At 37.9% G+C, this 17,235-nt stretch overlaps 1 protein-coding gene across 1 annotated transcript in view; it reads left to right on the top strand.

The window, feature by feature from the left end:
• The window catches only part of eIF5 (eukaryotic translation initiation factor 5), an 86,728-nt gene that overhangs the window by 16,464 nt on the left and 53,029 nt on the right, over window positions 1–17,235 (top strand). Inside the window, exons 3-6 of the mRNA XM_070093637.1 lie at window positions 13,766–13,877; window positions 14,109–14,312; window positions 14,608–14,783; window positions 15,889–16,042. Of these exons, the coding sequence (XP_069949738.1) occupies window positions 15,889–16,042 (154 nt within the window). The 5' untranslated portion in view covers window positions 13,766–13,877; window positions 14,109–14,312; window positions 14,608–14,783. The remainder of the gene's footprint in view (window positions 1–13,765; window positions 13,878–14,108; window positions 14,313–14,607; window positions 14,784–15,888; window positions 16,043–17,235) is intronic.

A 17,235-nucleotide genomic window follows, 5' to 3' on the forward strand; every position in this document is an offset into this window, starting at 1 on the left:
AATGAATGGAGCTCATGACAGATGTGTGTGACTGATCCTGGTGTCAATAATATATTCTATATGATGGATGGATAGGGGTAAATGAGAAAGTGAAAGGATGAACTAGTGGCATTGCCATGATTGAGTTTGGTATGCATACTACCTTCACAGTACAGTGATACCTTGACTTAACCCTTTGACTGTGGTCGTATATATACCTCTTACAAGCCAGTGCTTCAGACGTATATATACTCGATAATTCTAGCGGCTTCAAATAAAGTAGGAGAAAGCTGGTAGGCCCACATGTGAGAAAATGGGTCTGTGGTCAGTGTGCACCATATAAAAAAAATCCTGCAGCACACGGTGCATAATGAGAGAAAAAAACTCCGACCATTTTCTTGTAATAAAACGCCAACTTTGAGGTGTATTTTCGTATAGTATTTATCGTTATATTCTCATTTCCATGATCTCGTGTGACAAAATGGAAAACATGTTACAGAAATAGAGATGATTTTGATTAGTTTCACAATGAAAACTACCTTGAAATTGAGCTCAAAGTAAAGGAAGTATTCGATTTTTACCAATGTTCAAGAGTAAGCAAATTACACCACACGTCCAATACACATCAACTGGGGAGTCTAATATTCTTCCACTAGTGTACCGATATTTATACCATTTTTACAATAATGCAGTAGTCTGCATAACAGTAAATCTTTTATTTTTTATATGAATAAAAATCAAAATAGAAAGCAATAGTAATAGTATAAGAGGGGCCTAGACGTGATTAATGAACAGAGGGCATGTTATTTTAGTGCCAAGAATGTCTACCTTGTTTATTCTGGACCCTATTTGAAATGGCATCTTTTTTAATTTGCATGAAATTAGCCAAATTGCCAATTTCTGACCACTTTATTGGGTAATTCAAATCTGTAAATGGGCAGTTTCTTGTACTCAAGTGATAGAAAAAATGGAGTTCTAAAGAAATAGCTATGAGTTTGGTCAACTGGAACAACAGAATTGGCCAAAAATAGGGCTCGATCTGCGAAATCGCCAGTGTCGCCGAGACCGCTAACTTCGTGGGATGGTAATTCCGTGAGTTTTCGACCAAATTTCATACTACAGTGGACCCCCGGTATTCGATATTAATCCGTTCCTGAGAGCTCATCGAATACCAAAAGTATCGAAAACCGAATCAGTTTTCCTCATAAGAAATAATGGAAATCAAATTAATCTGTGCAAGACACCCAAAAATATGAAAAAAAAAAATTGCTACATGAAATATTAAGTTTAATGCAATAGAAAAATTACAATAACAATAAAATAATTGACACTTACCTTTAATGAAGATCTGGTGATGATTGATGGGATGGGAGGAGGGGAGAGGTGTTAGTGTTTAGAAGGGGAATCCCCTTCCATTAGGACTTGAGGTAGCAAGTCCTTTTCCGGGGTTACTTCCCTTCTTTTAATGCCACTAGGACTAGCTCCAGAGTCACTGGATTTCTGTCACACAACATATCTGTCCATAGTGGCCTGTACCTCCCATTCCTTTATGACATTCCTAAAGTGTTTCACAACATTGTCAGTGTAATAGTCACCAGCACGGCTTGCAATAGCTGTTAGGGTGATTGTAATCAAAAAAGGTTGCACTTTAAGCCACATTGCACACATTTCCTTAATCTTTGAGGTAGGCAACTTCTTAAATTTCTCTATCCCCTCCTCCGAAGCAGTTTCCTCAAGTGTGGCGTCTTGCTGTTGAAGATGATCTATCAGCTCATCAGTGGTTAGTTCTTCATTGTCCTCCTCCACTAACTTTCACATCCTCTCCACTAACCTCCAACCCCAAGGACTTCCCCAGTGCCACAATGGATTCCTCAACTGGCATAGGATTCTCAGGGTTAGCCTCAAATCATTCAAAATCCCTTTTGTCTACACATTCTGGCAAGTTTTTTTTTTCCAAGCAGAGTTCAAGGTCCTCTTAGTCACTCCCTCCCAAGCCGTACCTATAAGGTTTATACAATTGAGGATATTAACCCTTTCAGGGTCCGTCCCGTAGATCTACGGCTTTACGTTCAGGGTCCAAACCGTAGATCTACGTCATGAGCTCAGCTCACTCTGATAAACTGTGAGTGGTAAATTTGGGCCTAGATATGAGAGAATACATCTATGGTATGTGTACACCACATAAAACAAATCCTGCAGCACACTGTGTATAATGAGAGAAAAAAAAACGAGACCGTGATTTTCGATTAAAACAGCGAGTTTGCAGTGTTTTTTCGTATGTTTTTTATAGTTGTATTTGTGATTTCTTGGTCTCATTTGATAGAATGGAAGACATATTACAGAAATAGATAATTTTGATTGGTGTTAGCACTGGAAATGGTTTGAAATTGAGCTCAAAGTGGCGGAAATGTTAAATTTTTGCCGATGTTCAAGAGTAAACAAATGACCTCACGCGTCTAATACACACCAGCTGGTCGGTCTAATATACATTCACAAATGTGGTGATGATATTTATACAATTATTACAATATTGCATAACAGTAAATCTTCTATTTTTTGGTGTGAATAAAAAATCAAAATGGAATTTATTTGTAAAGCCTCAAAACATAACTAATGAACAGAGGAAATGTTAGTTTAGTGCCAGGAATACCTACATTGTTTATTCTGGACCCTATTTTGAAATTGGAATATTTTGAACTTTGTGTTAAATTGGCCAAATTACCAATTTCCGGTCACTATTTTGTAGTTGAAACAGTTGACTTGGCGATTTCTTGTGCTCAATCGATAGAATAGAAGTAATACTAGTGAAATAGCTGAGAATTTGGTCGACTGGAATAATGTAATTGGCCTAAAATGGGAGTCAAAGTCGGCAAAATAGCCGATTCGTAAATATCGCTGACACATCAAAATTCACGAGAGCATAATTTCGTCAATTTTCCATCAAATTTTGTACTTTTTGTTTTATTACATTCACAAAGATTCTCTACCATTTCATAAGAAAAAATAACTTTTTTTTTTTTAAATTCTTGGACACTGGGGCACCACTTCAGATTTTGGCCTTGGACCCTGAAAGGGTTAAAGTGATCCTTCCAAAACTCTTTTAGTTAATTTAGTTTCTGTGGTCACTATAAAGCACTTTTGAAACATAGCTTTTGTGTACAGTTTCTTGAAGTTGGAAATGACCTGCTGGTCCATGGGCTGCAGGAGAAGAGTGGTGTTAGGAGGCAAAAACTTTACCTTAATGAAGCTCATGTCCCCAGAAAGTTGCACTGCCAAGTCTGTTGGATGACCAGGGGCATTGTCTAATACCAGGAGGCACTTAAGGTTTAATTTCTTTTCATTTAGGTAATTTTTCACAGTGGGGGCAAATGCTTGGTGTAACCAGTCATAGAAAAAGTCCCTAGTGACCCATGCCTTACTGTTTGCCCTCCACAGCACTCAAATTAGCCTTGAGGACATTGTTTTTCCTGAACACACTGGGAGTTTGAGTGATACACCAATAAAGGCTTCACTTTGCAATCACCACTAGCATTGGCACACATGAGAAGAGTAAGCTTGTCTTTCATAGGCTTATGTCCTGGGAGTGCCTTTTCCTCCTGAGTAATGTAGGTCCTGCTTGGCATTTTCTTCCAAAACAGGCCTGTTTTGTTGCAATTAAACGCTTGTTCAGGTTTCAAGTCTTCACTGTCTATGTAATCCTTGAATTCCTTCACATATTTTTCAGCTGCTTTTTGGTCCAAACTGGCAGCCTCACCATGCCTAATCACACTATGTATGCCACTACGATTCTTAAATCTTTCAAACCAACCTTTGCTGGCCTTAAATTCACTCGCATCACCACTAGTTGCAGGCAACTTCTTTACCAAATCATCATGCAACTGCCTAGCCTTTTCATAAATGATCGCTTGAGAGATGCTATCTCCTGCTATGTTTTTCATTTATCCACACCAAAAAGTTTCTCAACATTTTCTAACACTTGCGGTCGCTGTTTCGTAATCAGTTGCAACTTTTGCAAGAACAGCTTCCTTGATTGCCGTTTTCCTGGTCACTATAGTAGAGATGGTTGATTGGGGTTTATTATACAACCTAACCAGCTCTGACACACGCACTCCACTTTCGTACTTTGCAATTATCTCTTTCTTCATTTCATAAGTCATTAGTGCCTTTTTTCTCGAAGGGTTGGCACTAGAAGCTTTCTTGGGGCCCATGGTGACTTATTTTGCAGAAACAAGCACCAAACAATGATATGGAATGTACCGAATGTATCCTTAGATGCGCTCACACTGGCTGGCTTGTAAACACTGGCGCGCACACGGGGCAGTTCAGGCCACACATGGACAAGTCTCGTATGAATCATATCGAATACCGAGGAAATTTTTTTGCGATATAATGCATCGAATACCGGATTTATCGAATACGGATGCAATCGAATATCGGGGGGTCCACTGTATTAGTGTCATTACCATCGGGAAAAGATTCTCTATCATTTCATAAGATTTTTTTTTTTCCTACAATTTTGCGACAATGACAGTTTCAGAAAGGGGCTTGCAACAGCCAGAGTGACCCAGCTTATGGGTTTCCAGAGTTACGACCCATCACTCAGTTGATTTTCTGTCTGTTTAGAACCAAAATCTGAGTTCCGAGCGAACTTCAGATATGCTCCCACTAGTTGGTGCAGCGAACACCACAATATCCTCCCAGCAACCCAACATTGTGCTTTTTGTGCAGTTATTTTGCCAATTTTTTTTTTCTAACCATGGGTCCTAAAAGTGCAAAGAACAGTGCTGAGAAGAGGATGATGTCCATTGAATTAAAGCATGAAATTGTAGAAAAACAAGAGAAAAATTGCTTGTTTCAGAGTTTTCCTTGGAAACTAGTGCTCTAGTGCAGTTAGCCTCGCACACTCTGTTTTCTCTTGTAAGATCTCGGAAGGGGGCAAGAATGGGAAGATAGTCAGTGATAATTATTTTTACCTTGGGAGTGGCCACCACCCCTTGTCACATGACATTTTATTCATTCTAGAGTATATATCATGTTTATTTATATTAAATTCAAAGTCAAATTTTTATTTCTTTGCAAATGTTAATGTGTGACTAATGTTATAAGAAGTCTATTTCCATGCATAGTTTACAATGTGTAATTACAGTATTGATTTACCCAAATGTAAATAAAATGTCTTCAAAACTGAAAAATGTTGTTTATGATTTAAAGATAGGTTAAATCAGTGAGATAAATTTGTAACCCTTTGAACTTTTAATCTCTCTTAAAACTCGAATAATCTGTTACCCCCAAGTCTCCGTCCCATGTATCCCCCCCCCCCCCCAAGATTTTTCAAGGATTCGGAGTTACTCCCCTCTCCCTCCCCCATTCTCATCCTTTCCATACCCAACAGCTTGCAAGTATGCTACAAACTAGTGCTCTCTTAAACACATGCAGTCACATTTTTTTGTGCCACTTTATTGAACACTTCCAAATCACACTGCTGCATTTCCCAGATAAACTTTTTACTAGTAGGCCAGCATTTTAAGTCCAATACTCAAAGCTACAGGAACATGCAAGGATTTAATACCCTCGAAGGTATTTCCCTATGAATAAGCAGACCTTGTTTTTTACCTAGAAATTTTCTTTTAACCTCTACCTATTATAGCTTGTATATGGTATATTAACATGCTTAGTGTGGTATCTTTTATATCTGTTGCCTGTTTTCAAAAATTTAAAGATGGGCCATAATTTTATGTATATTTTTAATAGCTATTGCACTTTGTACCTACTTGATGCCTTTCTATGCATGGGGTCTGGTCTGAGTTTAGATTTTAGGAATAGTGTAATTGTGAAAATAAAGTGTGCTGATGAATAATGGAAACAAATTCACTACCTTACTTTTTAAGAGATTCCAATAAATATTCAGGTAATTTGTTACAGGATTTAAGCTAATTTCCATAATCTAGATATAATTCTTTTTCAGAGGGACACATATCCCCCAGAAATTGTATATTATCAGTGGAGCCGTTGGGAGGCTTGCTGACTCAATCTTGTATGTGTGCGTGCGCCTCAGATTTTCCCCTTGATATTAGGTAAGTGGTAGTTTATCTTCCCTTAGTCCCTTAATCAGTCATAAAATGTTAGTGCTAAACCCACATTAGAAGCTGTTCTTGGCTAAGCTAGACTGAGCACCCTTCAGTTGTTAGCTATCCCTGGTAGATTTATTCTTTTGCTTAACTTCTAGATACTCTCATCACATTGGCTTTAAATGGTACTAAAGTGTTTCCTGCTTTCTGGATCTTAAATTTTATTTTAATTAGATTTTAATTGAAATTTGGCAGGCTGTTGAATAGAAAAGATGGTAGTTTTTAAAATTCTTTACTCTGCTACACCTTTTTAACATTAAGGTAAAATGGATGACCATAGCCAGCATTAATATACTAGATCAAGCATTTTTAAATATATTAAATAGCCTGGCAGAAGATTTCTTGCTTTCAATCATTGGCCAGCAATCTTGTAAAAAAGATCCATTGAAATTCATACTCTATCACTGGGAAAACTCAGTCTGGGGGTTGGCCACTTCATATATGTAAAAAGTTGAAAAAGGAAATCAGGGTTCAGAGACATTGTGGAGTACAGAATGATAAAGCAGAAAATTACTTTCCATTTGTCAATGCAGCATTCACTTTCAAAAATAGAATGCTAAAAAATAATTTTAAACTATTGTCAGTCTTTTAAGTTGGTTTAGTCTCTTATGGAGAAAAAAGTCTAGCTTCCTGCTAATCTTATTGTAGTTTGTTGGTGTACTCTTTAAAACGACCAATTATATGAAAGCTCTGAGGGAAGCTTGAAGGAACAGGAGGTTTCATTTGCTGCACTCTAAGATATTCTTATATCCAATAAGTCCAGCTCAGTGTAGCTCAGTACATGCCTTGTCAGGGACTGGGCCTTGGGGGCAATGACCCCAGGAAACTCCCTCCAGGTATGCAGAAAGCATGGTGCAGAGTGCGGCATAAATTCTTAATGCAGTTAGAGTGGACCCCCAGATTGCATAATTAATCTGTTTGAGTGTGCAACTTATTCCGAATCTGACTTATTTAGAATTAATTTTTCCTATGAGACATAATGGAAATCCAATTAATCCATTTCAGACTTCCAAAAGCATTAAAAAAGTTTGACATGAAATATGCATTTACCTACACAGGAAACAATGATACATGAAGAATAAAACAATATCATCATGTAGCTTAGGATGGAGTTTACAGTTGTTTGGAAGGGGAATCCCCTTTCATAAAGACTTCAGGTACCAAGTCCTTATCCTGGGTTACTTCCCTTCTTTGTTTTTTAGTGCCACTAGGACCAGCTTGTCCCTTGATGCCTGTCGCTCGGGTCTGTTTCTGGTATACGTTACGAATTGTTGGGAGACAGGAAAAGATATTCCTTCAATATGACGCTAATATCAGCTCAGTGGCTTACTTATCAAGCATAATTCATCTAATATAACATAATAAACAATATTACTAACATAGAAACATGATATATACTCTAGACTGAATAAATATGGCATTAAGAATGGAGGAGTTTGTTGGGGCCACTGAAAGATTAGCCTTACATGGTGGTGGTGAAGGCAGCAGCAGAGGTGGCAGTGTTAGTCAGTATCTCTATATACCTCCAACAACAATGGAGTCAGTTTCGTGCTGTTCTTTTTCTATAGATTAATCGCTTAACTTGCTTGCTACACTGTTAATGCTACACTTTATCTCTGGCTGGCACTATAGCCTTTATAGACTCGTGCTGCTTTAGTATCATACGTATTGCAGAATCACTGAAAAGGGCACATTTTCCCCTTTCTCAGCCCTTTACCAAAGGGCTGGCTGGCACTAGCTTTCTTCGGGCCCATGGTGGCTTATTTAGCAGTTACAAGCACTAAAAAGAATGGAATAATACAAAATGTATCGTATGAATGTGTGGGATTGTCTTCACTGGCTGGTAAACAATGGCACAATGGCTGTACATGGAGTGTTGGGGCCACTCAGGCTGCGCTGACAGGTTCCGGACGAATGACTTGTACGGAGTTCAGGGATGTTCACCGAGCCAATATTTTGACGAAAAAGTTGCTTATTCCAAATATTACTCATTCCAATGACTTAAACTGGGGGTTCACTGTATATGCAGTTATACACTAGCATTTGAGCTTTGAAGTACATTAGAAGCATTCTCCAGGTAATGCATAGAAATATTTGTTTAATGAAACTGCAAATTTAAAATGGCACAACCCTAAATCATTGCAAAGCTTCATCTGTGAAAAATCACATGAAAAAAAAAACTAAATTTTGCAGAAAATTTTTTGTATGTGGTATTGGGTCATCTTAAATGTGGCATCTCAGATTGGCAAAATGTTGAAATCTAATTTTTTATTTCATGTTTAATTATTTTTAGCTCAAATTATAGCATAAAAATGACTAAACACAAACCACTCGTCGAAGAGAGGAGCTCATGATGACGTTTCGGTCTGACTTGGACCGTTTACAAAATTGTCGTAAGCTCCTCTCGTCTGTGTGCGGGTTATTTGTGTAATGTTCCAGTCATGGTATTGTACCTTTGTTATTTATAAAAATGACTAACCTGTTCAGCTCACTCTGCAATATTTAAAATGATCAGACTACTGATTGTACAATACAAAACAATTTTTCATTGTGAATGTTCTTGCTTCCTATTTAATGCTATTTTGTAAATAGCTTCACAATTTATCTTTTGTATAAAACCTAAATATTTTATAATTGCTTTGCTAGGTAACCTATAATATTTTTTCTTATTGTCATTACAATAATTTTAAATTCCGAGTCTTGTTTGCTCAATACCATATGGCTGTGTTTTAACTCTTAAGCTGCACTGGCATCAATTTTACACCATCTGGGGAAAATGCCAGCGACTTAAATTTAAATTTTAGCACCTCTAATGGCTGTGATGGTCGAATATCAGCAAGTGGGTCTGTGCCATGTATCATGGCATGTAGGGCATTGTAGGAACTAGTGGAAGCCATTGCATTGTTCATGTTGTGCCATCGAAAAAACTCTCACCAGTGAGGTTTACTCTTCCTTGGAGTCTTGGAGTGAGTGGATGAAACTAATACTGAGGATAGTGATGACTTTATTTAATACTGATTTGGGTGAAAATGACACTGGAAATGTCCTTAAGTCATGACCACATGCCTTTACCCTCTGGAGTTTCCTAACAAGCAACCAACCTACAACATTGTAAGCAGAAATTTTGTCGTTTCGGCAAAGATCTAGGCAGTAAAAAGTGCAGCGATGAGAACATCATTGTTAGAATGATGTTTCTACTAATGGACAATACTTAATTGGAGTTGACCCCCCAAAACCTTCTCCAGGTAAACGACCCCATGGCCTGGTCTGAGACCAGGCCTCGTGGTGGATCAGAGTCTGATCAACCAGGCATTTGCCAGTGAAATTGAAATGTGAAGTGATGACCAGGTTGGGAAGTTTATGGGGTTCATTGGATGAGCAATGGTAGCAAAGGAAAAAACTGTAAGACTGTTATGGAGGGGGTTATGTTGGTAATCTTGGCAGAGCCCAGCCTGTCTGGTAAGCCTGCTAGTCTGATGTGGAGGGGGGGGGGCTATGGCCTAAATAGGGGTCATGTGACTTAAGGTTTGGACAGGGAGCCTGCTAGTAAATGTTGCTACGTCATAAATATTACTACAGTAATACTGTTGACTAGTTTGCTGTGCACTTCATAACCACCTGACTTGTTGATTATGGTGGTTGTGATGTAGGGCTGGGAAGGCCATGATCATTGCAGCCACTATCCCAAACACCACCAGCTGCAGTTACAGGTTCACCAGTCTCCTCCATCACTGCCCAAAACACCAGACAGCACATGGAGTTGGAAGATGATGCGGCTGTTCCTTTGTCATTTTTGATGCCTGGAATAAAACTACATTGTACTGTAACTGAGGACTTGTGAACCTTTTGAGAATACTGATACAGCTTATTGTGGAGCAAAAAATTCACATTAGATATATTGTGGTAACGTAATGTTTGAACACAATTGTGCTTGTGGTTGAAAAATGACAAATGTCTGTTACCACTTGTGCTCATGCCACATGTATATAGAAAAATATTGCTGAATATTGGCCAACAATGACTTGTACATACTCTGGTGTTTGGTGACCTTATTCTTCGAAGCAGATTCCTGTTTGTTGAAAATGTTGCCTTTATCTGATAATTGGCAAATTCATGTATTTAAATAGTTTAGTTTTCTACCCATTCAAAAAAATCTTTGTAATTTTTTATGGTGTTGAAGGGAAGACTATTCAAGCAGTACATAGTAATAGTCACTTTGGTGTAAAGTTGTTCATGTGGATTGCTAGTGGCATGGTTATTGATTTGTCAACATAGAACACGCCAATAGAAAGTACCCAAAAAATTACTTGGTGTTTCTGGCAGTGGCAAAGAAAATTGCCATATATTGGTAAGGGGGCATATATTATTCAATAACTGATACACAAGCCCTTCACTCTTTCATTACCCGTGAACAGATACTTTCACAGTGGAGTTCAAGGACTGAGGAAGCATATGCCCAAATTTTACGTGCTTTTCCGGGAAAATTGGGTATAAGCTTTCATTAATCTGACATTCCTTTGGCATATGACTGTTAACCACTATTCGCCCAGCTAAAATGTACCGGCAAGACTCGGTGAACCCCATTGTGAAACCAGTAACTGATCGATTAAACCAATGTGCACTTGATGAGTTAATGTGACATGCAGATTGGTTTAAAGTAATTTAAAATGGTACATCCATCTGTTTTTCCACCTTGTCGATATTTCCATACTAAACTCGTATAATGTGCCAGATAGACCGTTAAGAGACTAACCTGCAAGAACTTCAATTTGGCCGTCAAAAGCCAAATCATAGTTAAATACCAGGTTACACATGCTGCATCAGTGCTGCTGCTCACAGCCCAAGTCCCTCTCCTCTGGTGCCTGGAAAGCGTTGCCTAACAGTTCCTGGCAGACATAAATAAATGTGCCTAAAAGAGGTGCTGTGTGTTAAGAGTGAAAAGACCACTGAAATGCAAGGATGACAAATATGTAACGAGACTGGATCTCTGACAAGTATGCATACCTATACAGGTCTCCCTCAACATTCGCGAGGGTTAGGGGATCAAGAGCCTCGCGAATGTTGAAAAACCGTGAATGTTTGGTGCCCCAATATATTGTAGGGAAATATAATACAATACTGCCTCCTTAACTTGTTGAACCATGAACAATCATAAAATACGTGAAAACGTCATAAATTGTACTAAATATATACATGTTATGCTTTAATAACATGTATGTTATTAAATACCACAGACTCCACCAATGCCTCCACCACTTCCCCAACCACTGCGAGTCCCTACTACCCTCCCTCCGACCCCTGCAACTGGCAGCCAGCTCTCCCACCACTCAGTGTGGCGAGTGTTTTGTTTGTTCATTATTTGCTATTAAACTACAGTATAAATAATGTAAACCCATTCATGACTGCATATTGGAATGGCTATTCGGACAGGTATTGGACGGTGACATCATGTGTTTAGTCTTGAACACAGCAAAGAATCAAACTTTCTGCTACTGTTAATAACACTAGTAATAGTAATAATAATAATAATAATTAATAATAATACGATATAATTGAAGAAGGAAATTGTACAAAAATACAAGGGAGTGGTTGACACATTGTCAGTGTGGCTTTGTTTATGCTGGAGTGAGCGTTAGTCTCCCTGCTCTTCCCAAAATTTCACAATAATTCAGCGGTTGAGGCAGTGGTATTTAATAGTGTTATAAATAATAATAGTACATATTAATAACATTTATTATTATTATTATTATTATTATTATTATTATTATGTAATTAAATGCCGCTGCCTCACCCACTGCCTCACCCACTGCCTCACCCACTGCCTCACCCACTGCCTCACCCACTGCCTCACCCACTGCCTCACCCACTGCCTCACCCACTGCCTCACCCACTGCCTCACCCACTGCCTCACCCACTGCCTCACCCACTGCCTCACCCACTGCCTCACCCACTGCCTCACCCACTGCCTCACCCACTGCCTCACCCACTGCCTCAACAGCTGCCTCAACAGCTGCCTCAACAGCTGCCTCAACCACTGCCTCAACCACTGCCTCAACCACTGCCTCAACCACTCCAGTCGCACTTAATCTACAAGTACCAAACACAATGAATTATTGTGAAATGTTTAGAAGAGCAGGGAGACTAATGCTCACTCCAGCATAAACAAAGCCACACTGACGATGTGTCAACCACTCCCTCGTATTTTTGTACAACTTCTTTCTTCAATTATATCGTATTTATTATTATTATTATTATTATTATTATTATTATTATATTATTATTATTACTATTGTTATTAGCAGTAGCAGAAATGTTTGATTCTTTGCTGTGTTCAAGACTAAACACATGATGTCACCGTCTAATACCTGTCCGAATAGCCATTCCAATATGCAGTCATGAATGGGTTTACATTATTTATACTGCAGTTTAATAGCAAATAATGAACAAACAAAACGCCACACTGAGTGGTGGGAGGGCTGGCTACCAGTTGCGGGGGTCGGTGGGAGGGTAGTAGGGACTCGCAGGTGGCGGGAAACTTGAATATGATTTGGCGGCTGGGAATTTGGCGTTTGGGAATTCGCGAATGTGTGAAGCCCGCGAAAGCTGAAAACGTGAATGTTGAGGGAGACCTGTATAATGTATATTAGAGCCGATTTCCTCTATTCTGTATGCAATACACTACTGTATAAACATTCAAAAATATGCCAGAAATGTTACAAATGGTGCAAAGGTGACATTAAAACATCAAAGATGGTTGACACAAACCCACTAAGATTATAGTATGCTCTTCACTTAGTGACGAATTCATTGACCAACATTGTCTTAGGAACAGAGCTCTGTTAAGAGAGGCTGTACCTGTAAAACATTGCTTTGCATTGAATCCTCTGACGAGTTACACAAGCTTCATCATTTCTAATGTCATAGTGAACACAGTATGTAGTGTACTTGTATATTCAGTGAAAGAACAAAAACTGTTAAGAGTGAACAAGAGAACAGAGCTTGGCATTAGTTTGTTAGTGAACAATAAATATATGGTAAAGGAAATATGGTATGTAAACAGATACAGGTGTAACTAATATTATCCTTATAAAAATAGATAAATGAAAGTTGTGAAATGTTGAAACGGAAATTACCTTCACACGGCAAGTTCCCATGTTGCCATACAACTGAAGTAAATTTCAAAGCTTCGTGTCTTGGTAGGCATGTCAGATTTAACTAATTGTCCTATTAACCCATAAAATCAGGGAGAAATGTATCTGGTAAAATTGTTTTTTCAAAATTGCCAGCACTGGTGGCACGTTTTATTTTTTGACCCTATTTTTTATTGGGTAGTTTAAGGGTTAACTGTATAAAGTTGAAGTATTGTGCATTCATATGAAGTGGTAGTGTCTTGTGAAGTTTTTCATTGTTCAAATAAAATTAATAAATTCTCTCATTTATATTCAAAAACATTGGACTTGAACTGAATCAGACCTAACAAATGAATCCTTGGTATTTGTGGGATAGTGGTCAGCTTTTCACATAAACACGAGGAAATTAATATTGTGAAGAGGTAAATTACAGCTCTTAATTTAAATAAATATGCACAAGAATTAAATGTACAAGCATGAGCAACAAAGACTGATTGGCAAGTAATTCTTGTATTTCTAACCTTCCAGAAATAGGCAGTTTTCTAGCAACCGGCATCGTAAACTGCAGCCATTCAGGACTTCGTGACTTGACCAAGCCACCCACCCAAAAATCAATCATCCCATTGCTTACAGGCACTAGGTAGGCACTATGCAGAAGATTTTTTTATTTTAAACATTCATTTATTAGCTTTAATTTAAACTGGAATGGACCTTCTGATTGTATAATACTGCATTTGAAATTAAGGTTGTAAAATAAATAGGTTGTTCCCAAATTTGAGTCTTGCATTTAAAGTATATACTTTCTATAAAGGGGAAATTTGAGTTTAATAAATTTGTGCTAAGCACCACCCCCTCCCCCTTTTTTTTTCAGCCGTATCTTGTGTGCTTTATTTCGTTGTAGTAGCTGTTGTCCACCACTGGACACACATAATCCACTTATGCTGTACATAGACAACAAGACCCCAACAGAAAGGAGAAAAAGGCAAGAGGATCGTCATCCCTCAAGCAAACATCTGCTACCTAAACTCTGAATGTGGCTCTCCATATTTCTACCCACTGGCACAGCTTCCCATAGGTACAGGATTTTATTATGATTTTTGAGCCTAGGTGAAGTTGATGAATTAGTCTTGATTTCAGCTTTAAAGTTGTGATAATCAAGTGGCAGGCATAGGTGTGAACCATGGAGAACCTGAACATTCTTGAAGTTGTACTGTAATTTGTGTACCTCCATGACATTAGTTTTTGTCCCTCACTTTTGGTTGTTTAGGCAAGCGTTTCTTTAGTCTCTTAACTGTTTAGGGAAATGTATGCCTCTAGATAGTTTTGTAAAAAATTTTGAAAGTATTGTTCTGAGTTGTGATTTCTTGCAGCAATTGCTGTGGAGTGAACCAGCTGCATGAAACACCAGTTCATTGAATCCCAGGTTGCTGACTCTTGCTCTGCTTAGGAGACTCTTATCTTGGACTTGACATAACTCTTCACATCCCAGGCAATTTAATATTATCTGCTGCTTTGCTAGAGGAAGACTCAACTACCAACCATCAAGGTAAGGTTATTTGTATGTACAATCCCTTAAATTTTTTTTGAGTTTTTTTTTTAATTGAATCTGAAATGAATGAAAGTGTGTACAATGATAGTACTTAGTGATAAAGGTCTTCAGACAAATTGGTTTAGGAAAGTGACCTTGTATAAGAAATAAAGCTAGTGGATAGCTAATGTAAATGTAATTTGATGTAATAAATTTTATCCTAAACTAATTTTAGGAACTTTTCTCCAGCAATGACTATGTGCAGTGGAGACTGACTACCCAGTTCTTGGAATGTTGGGATAGGGTTGAGTTTTTTGTTGATCAGTGACCACTTTACCCTAGAATTAAAATCTTAATACTGTTTTTTCTGCTAAAAGCCTTTTTCCATATTGGCCCAAAATAAAACTATTGTAAAGCACTCTTATTGCTGGAGGGTTTGTAATAAACTATTGATAAACTCTGTGAGAGATCCCATCACCATGTGAGATTAACATCTGCTTGTGCAACCACTATCCCCACAGGACCACTGTAACAGTAAGATTGGGGAACAGTCATATCTGACTTACTACTAAAACTCTCTTAAACTGTCACCTTAATAAATGATCAAGCAAAGGATAACACCATGTCACTTTAACACCAACCAGGCATTAAACCTAGGGATTAGCATTGTAAACAGATAATGCAGCTTCCTAGCTGAAATAAGCTTAGACCCAAAACTTCAAAGAATGTGAAAAGTCCCTATACATCACAACAAAGTACTTGGCTGCTTATGAACTGAGGTATTCATTTAAATTAGGGAAAAATGTATCTGATCAGAGGCTGCCCCTATATAACAAAATTGGTTGTATTCACTTAAGGCATGGATACACTTGATTCAGAAATACAGCATATTAAGTAATACACTATTCTAGTTATCAAATAAAATTAAATCTGCTACATACAAAATATGAAATCATTTGAAAAGTGTACATGCCCACATGCATGTGCCAAATTTAGCCAACTACAAAATTTAACTATGAAAAGTGGATTTCAGTAATATACCCAAGGTGAAATATTAAGGTAAAAGTGACATTTTCATGTGCAAGTGCCTTGATGTAGACATTAGTAGTGTATAATGTTGCAGATGAGTTACAACGTAAATCGCAGCGTCATGGACGCTTTCTACCGCTACAAGATGCCAAAAATTATGGCCAAGGTTGAAGGAAAAGGCAATGGTATAAAGACTGTTGTTGTTAATATGGTTGATGTTGCTAAAGCACTTGGACGACCACCTACATGTGAGTATAATCAGTGACAACTTGTAGTCCTTCTTATTTGTCAAGAAATTAATATATACCATATAAAGGGTTGGGGGATGTTGCAGTTGAAGGGTGGTCTGAGTGTGATGTCAGCATACTTAGGGAAAGACAGATTAGTGAATGTATTTTCTCTGGGGTCACTGGCTTGGTGGGAAATAGTCATCAACTTGAAAGAAAGTGTGTATCCTGGTGAAGTGGGAATAAGGAGGTAGAGGGTGGCAAGGGAGGAAAAAGTAGCATTGGGAGTTTTTTTTTTTTTCCTACCCTTAAATGGTCCAAATAGATGGATGTTCAAATCCATAGTGCTCCAAAAGTAGATCTGGGTTTTTTTTTTTTTTACGTTTTCAACTATAACAAATAAAAAATGTAGATAAGTTTTTAAACTTCAAATGTTAAAAAAAAAAAAAAAAAAATATACTTTCAAATGTTGAAAAAACGTATATATACGTTTGGACTGTTTAAGGGTTAAATTAGAAATGGCATTAGGGAAGACAGCATGTTCAAAAAAGGATAGTGGAAGAGTGCAAGAGGATAGCCAATGAGACTTGATGAATTTTGCTAAGAGTAAGATTTGGAGGGAGATAAGTTAAAGACTAGGAAACAATTGGATTTAGATGTTAAGAGTAGGAGATCTTAGGGAGGTAGTAGTACAAGAAGGTGAAGAGAATATTTTAAGTTGAATGTTGCAGTAAGGGAGGGAGTGAATAACCTTTCAGGAGTCAAAAGCCAGAAGAGAGTGGAGGTGTGGGTAGATTGAAAGGAGTAAAGCAACCAGAGCAGGTGGAATTAAATGTTAAAAGTAGGTGAGGAGATAGTTTGGGGTTGGTGTATTTACAAATATGCATGGAAAGGGAGGGAGGGTATCTAGGGCCTGGCATAGCTGCTTAATTATTTTGTATAAGGGAAATGGAAACAGAAATAAGTAAAAATTATAGGGGATAAGCCTGTTAAGTGTACTGAATAATGTAGAATTATTGAAAGAATTAGGGAAAGACAAAGTATGATTGAAGAGGAACAGGGTTTTAGGCATGGTAGGTAATGTGTAGACAGGTTTACATTGAAGTGCACAAGTGAACAGTATTTGTCTAAAGGTTAAGAACTTTGTTTAGTTTACAGATTAGTAAAAGCGGATAAGGTAGATCGGAGAGCAATGTGACAGATGTTGCAAATTT

This window comes from Cherax quadricarinatus, chromosome 43 (assembly GCF_038502225.1).
Source record: "Cherax quadricarinatus isolate ZL_2023a chromosome 43, ASM3850222v1, whole genome shotgun sequence".
NCBI lineage: Eukaryota > Metazoa > Arthropoda > Malacostraca > Decapoda > Parastacidae > Cherax > Cherax quadricarinatus.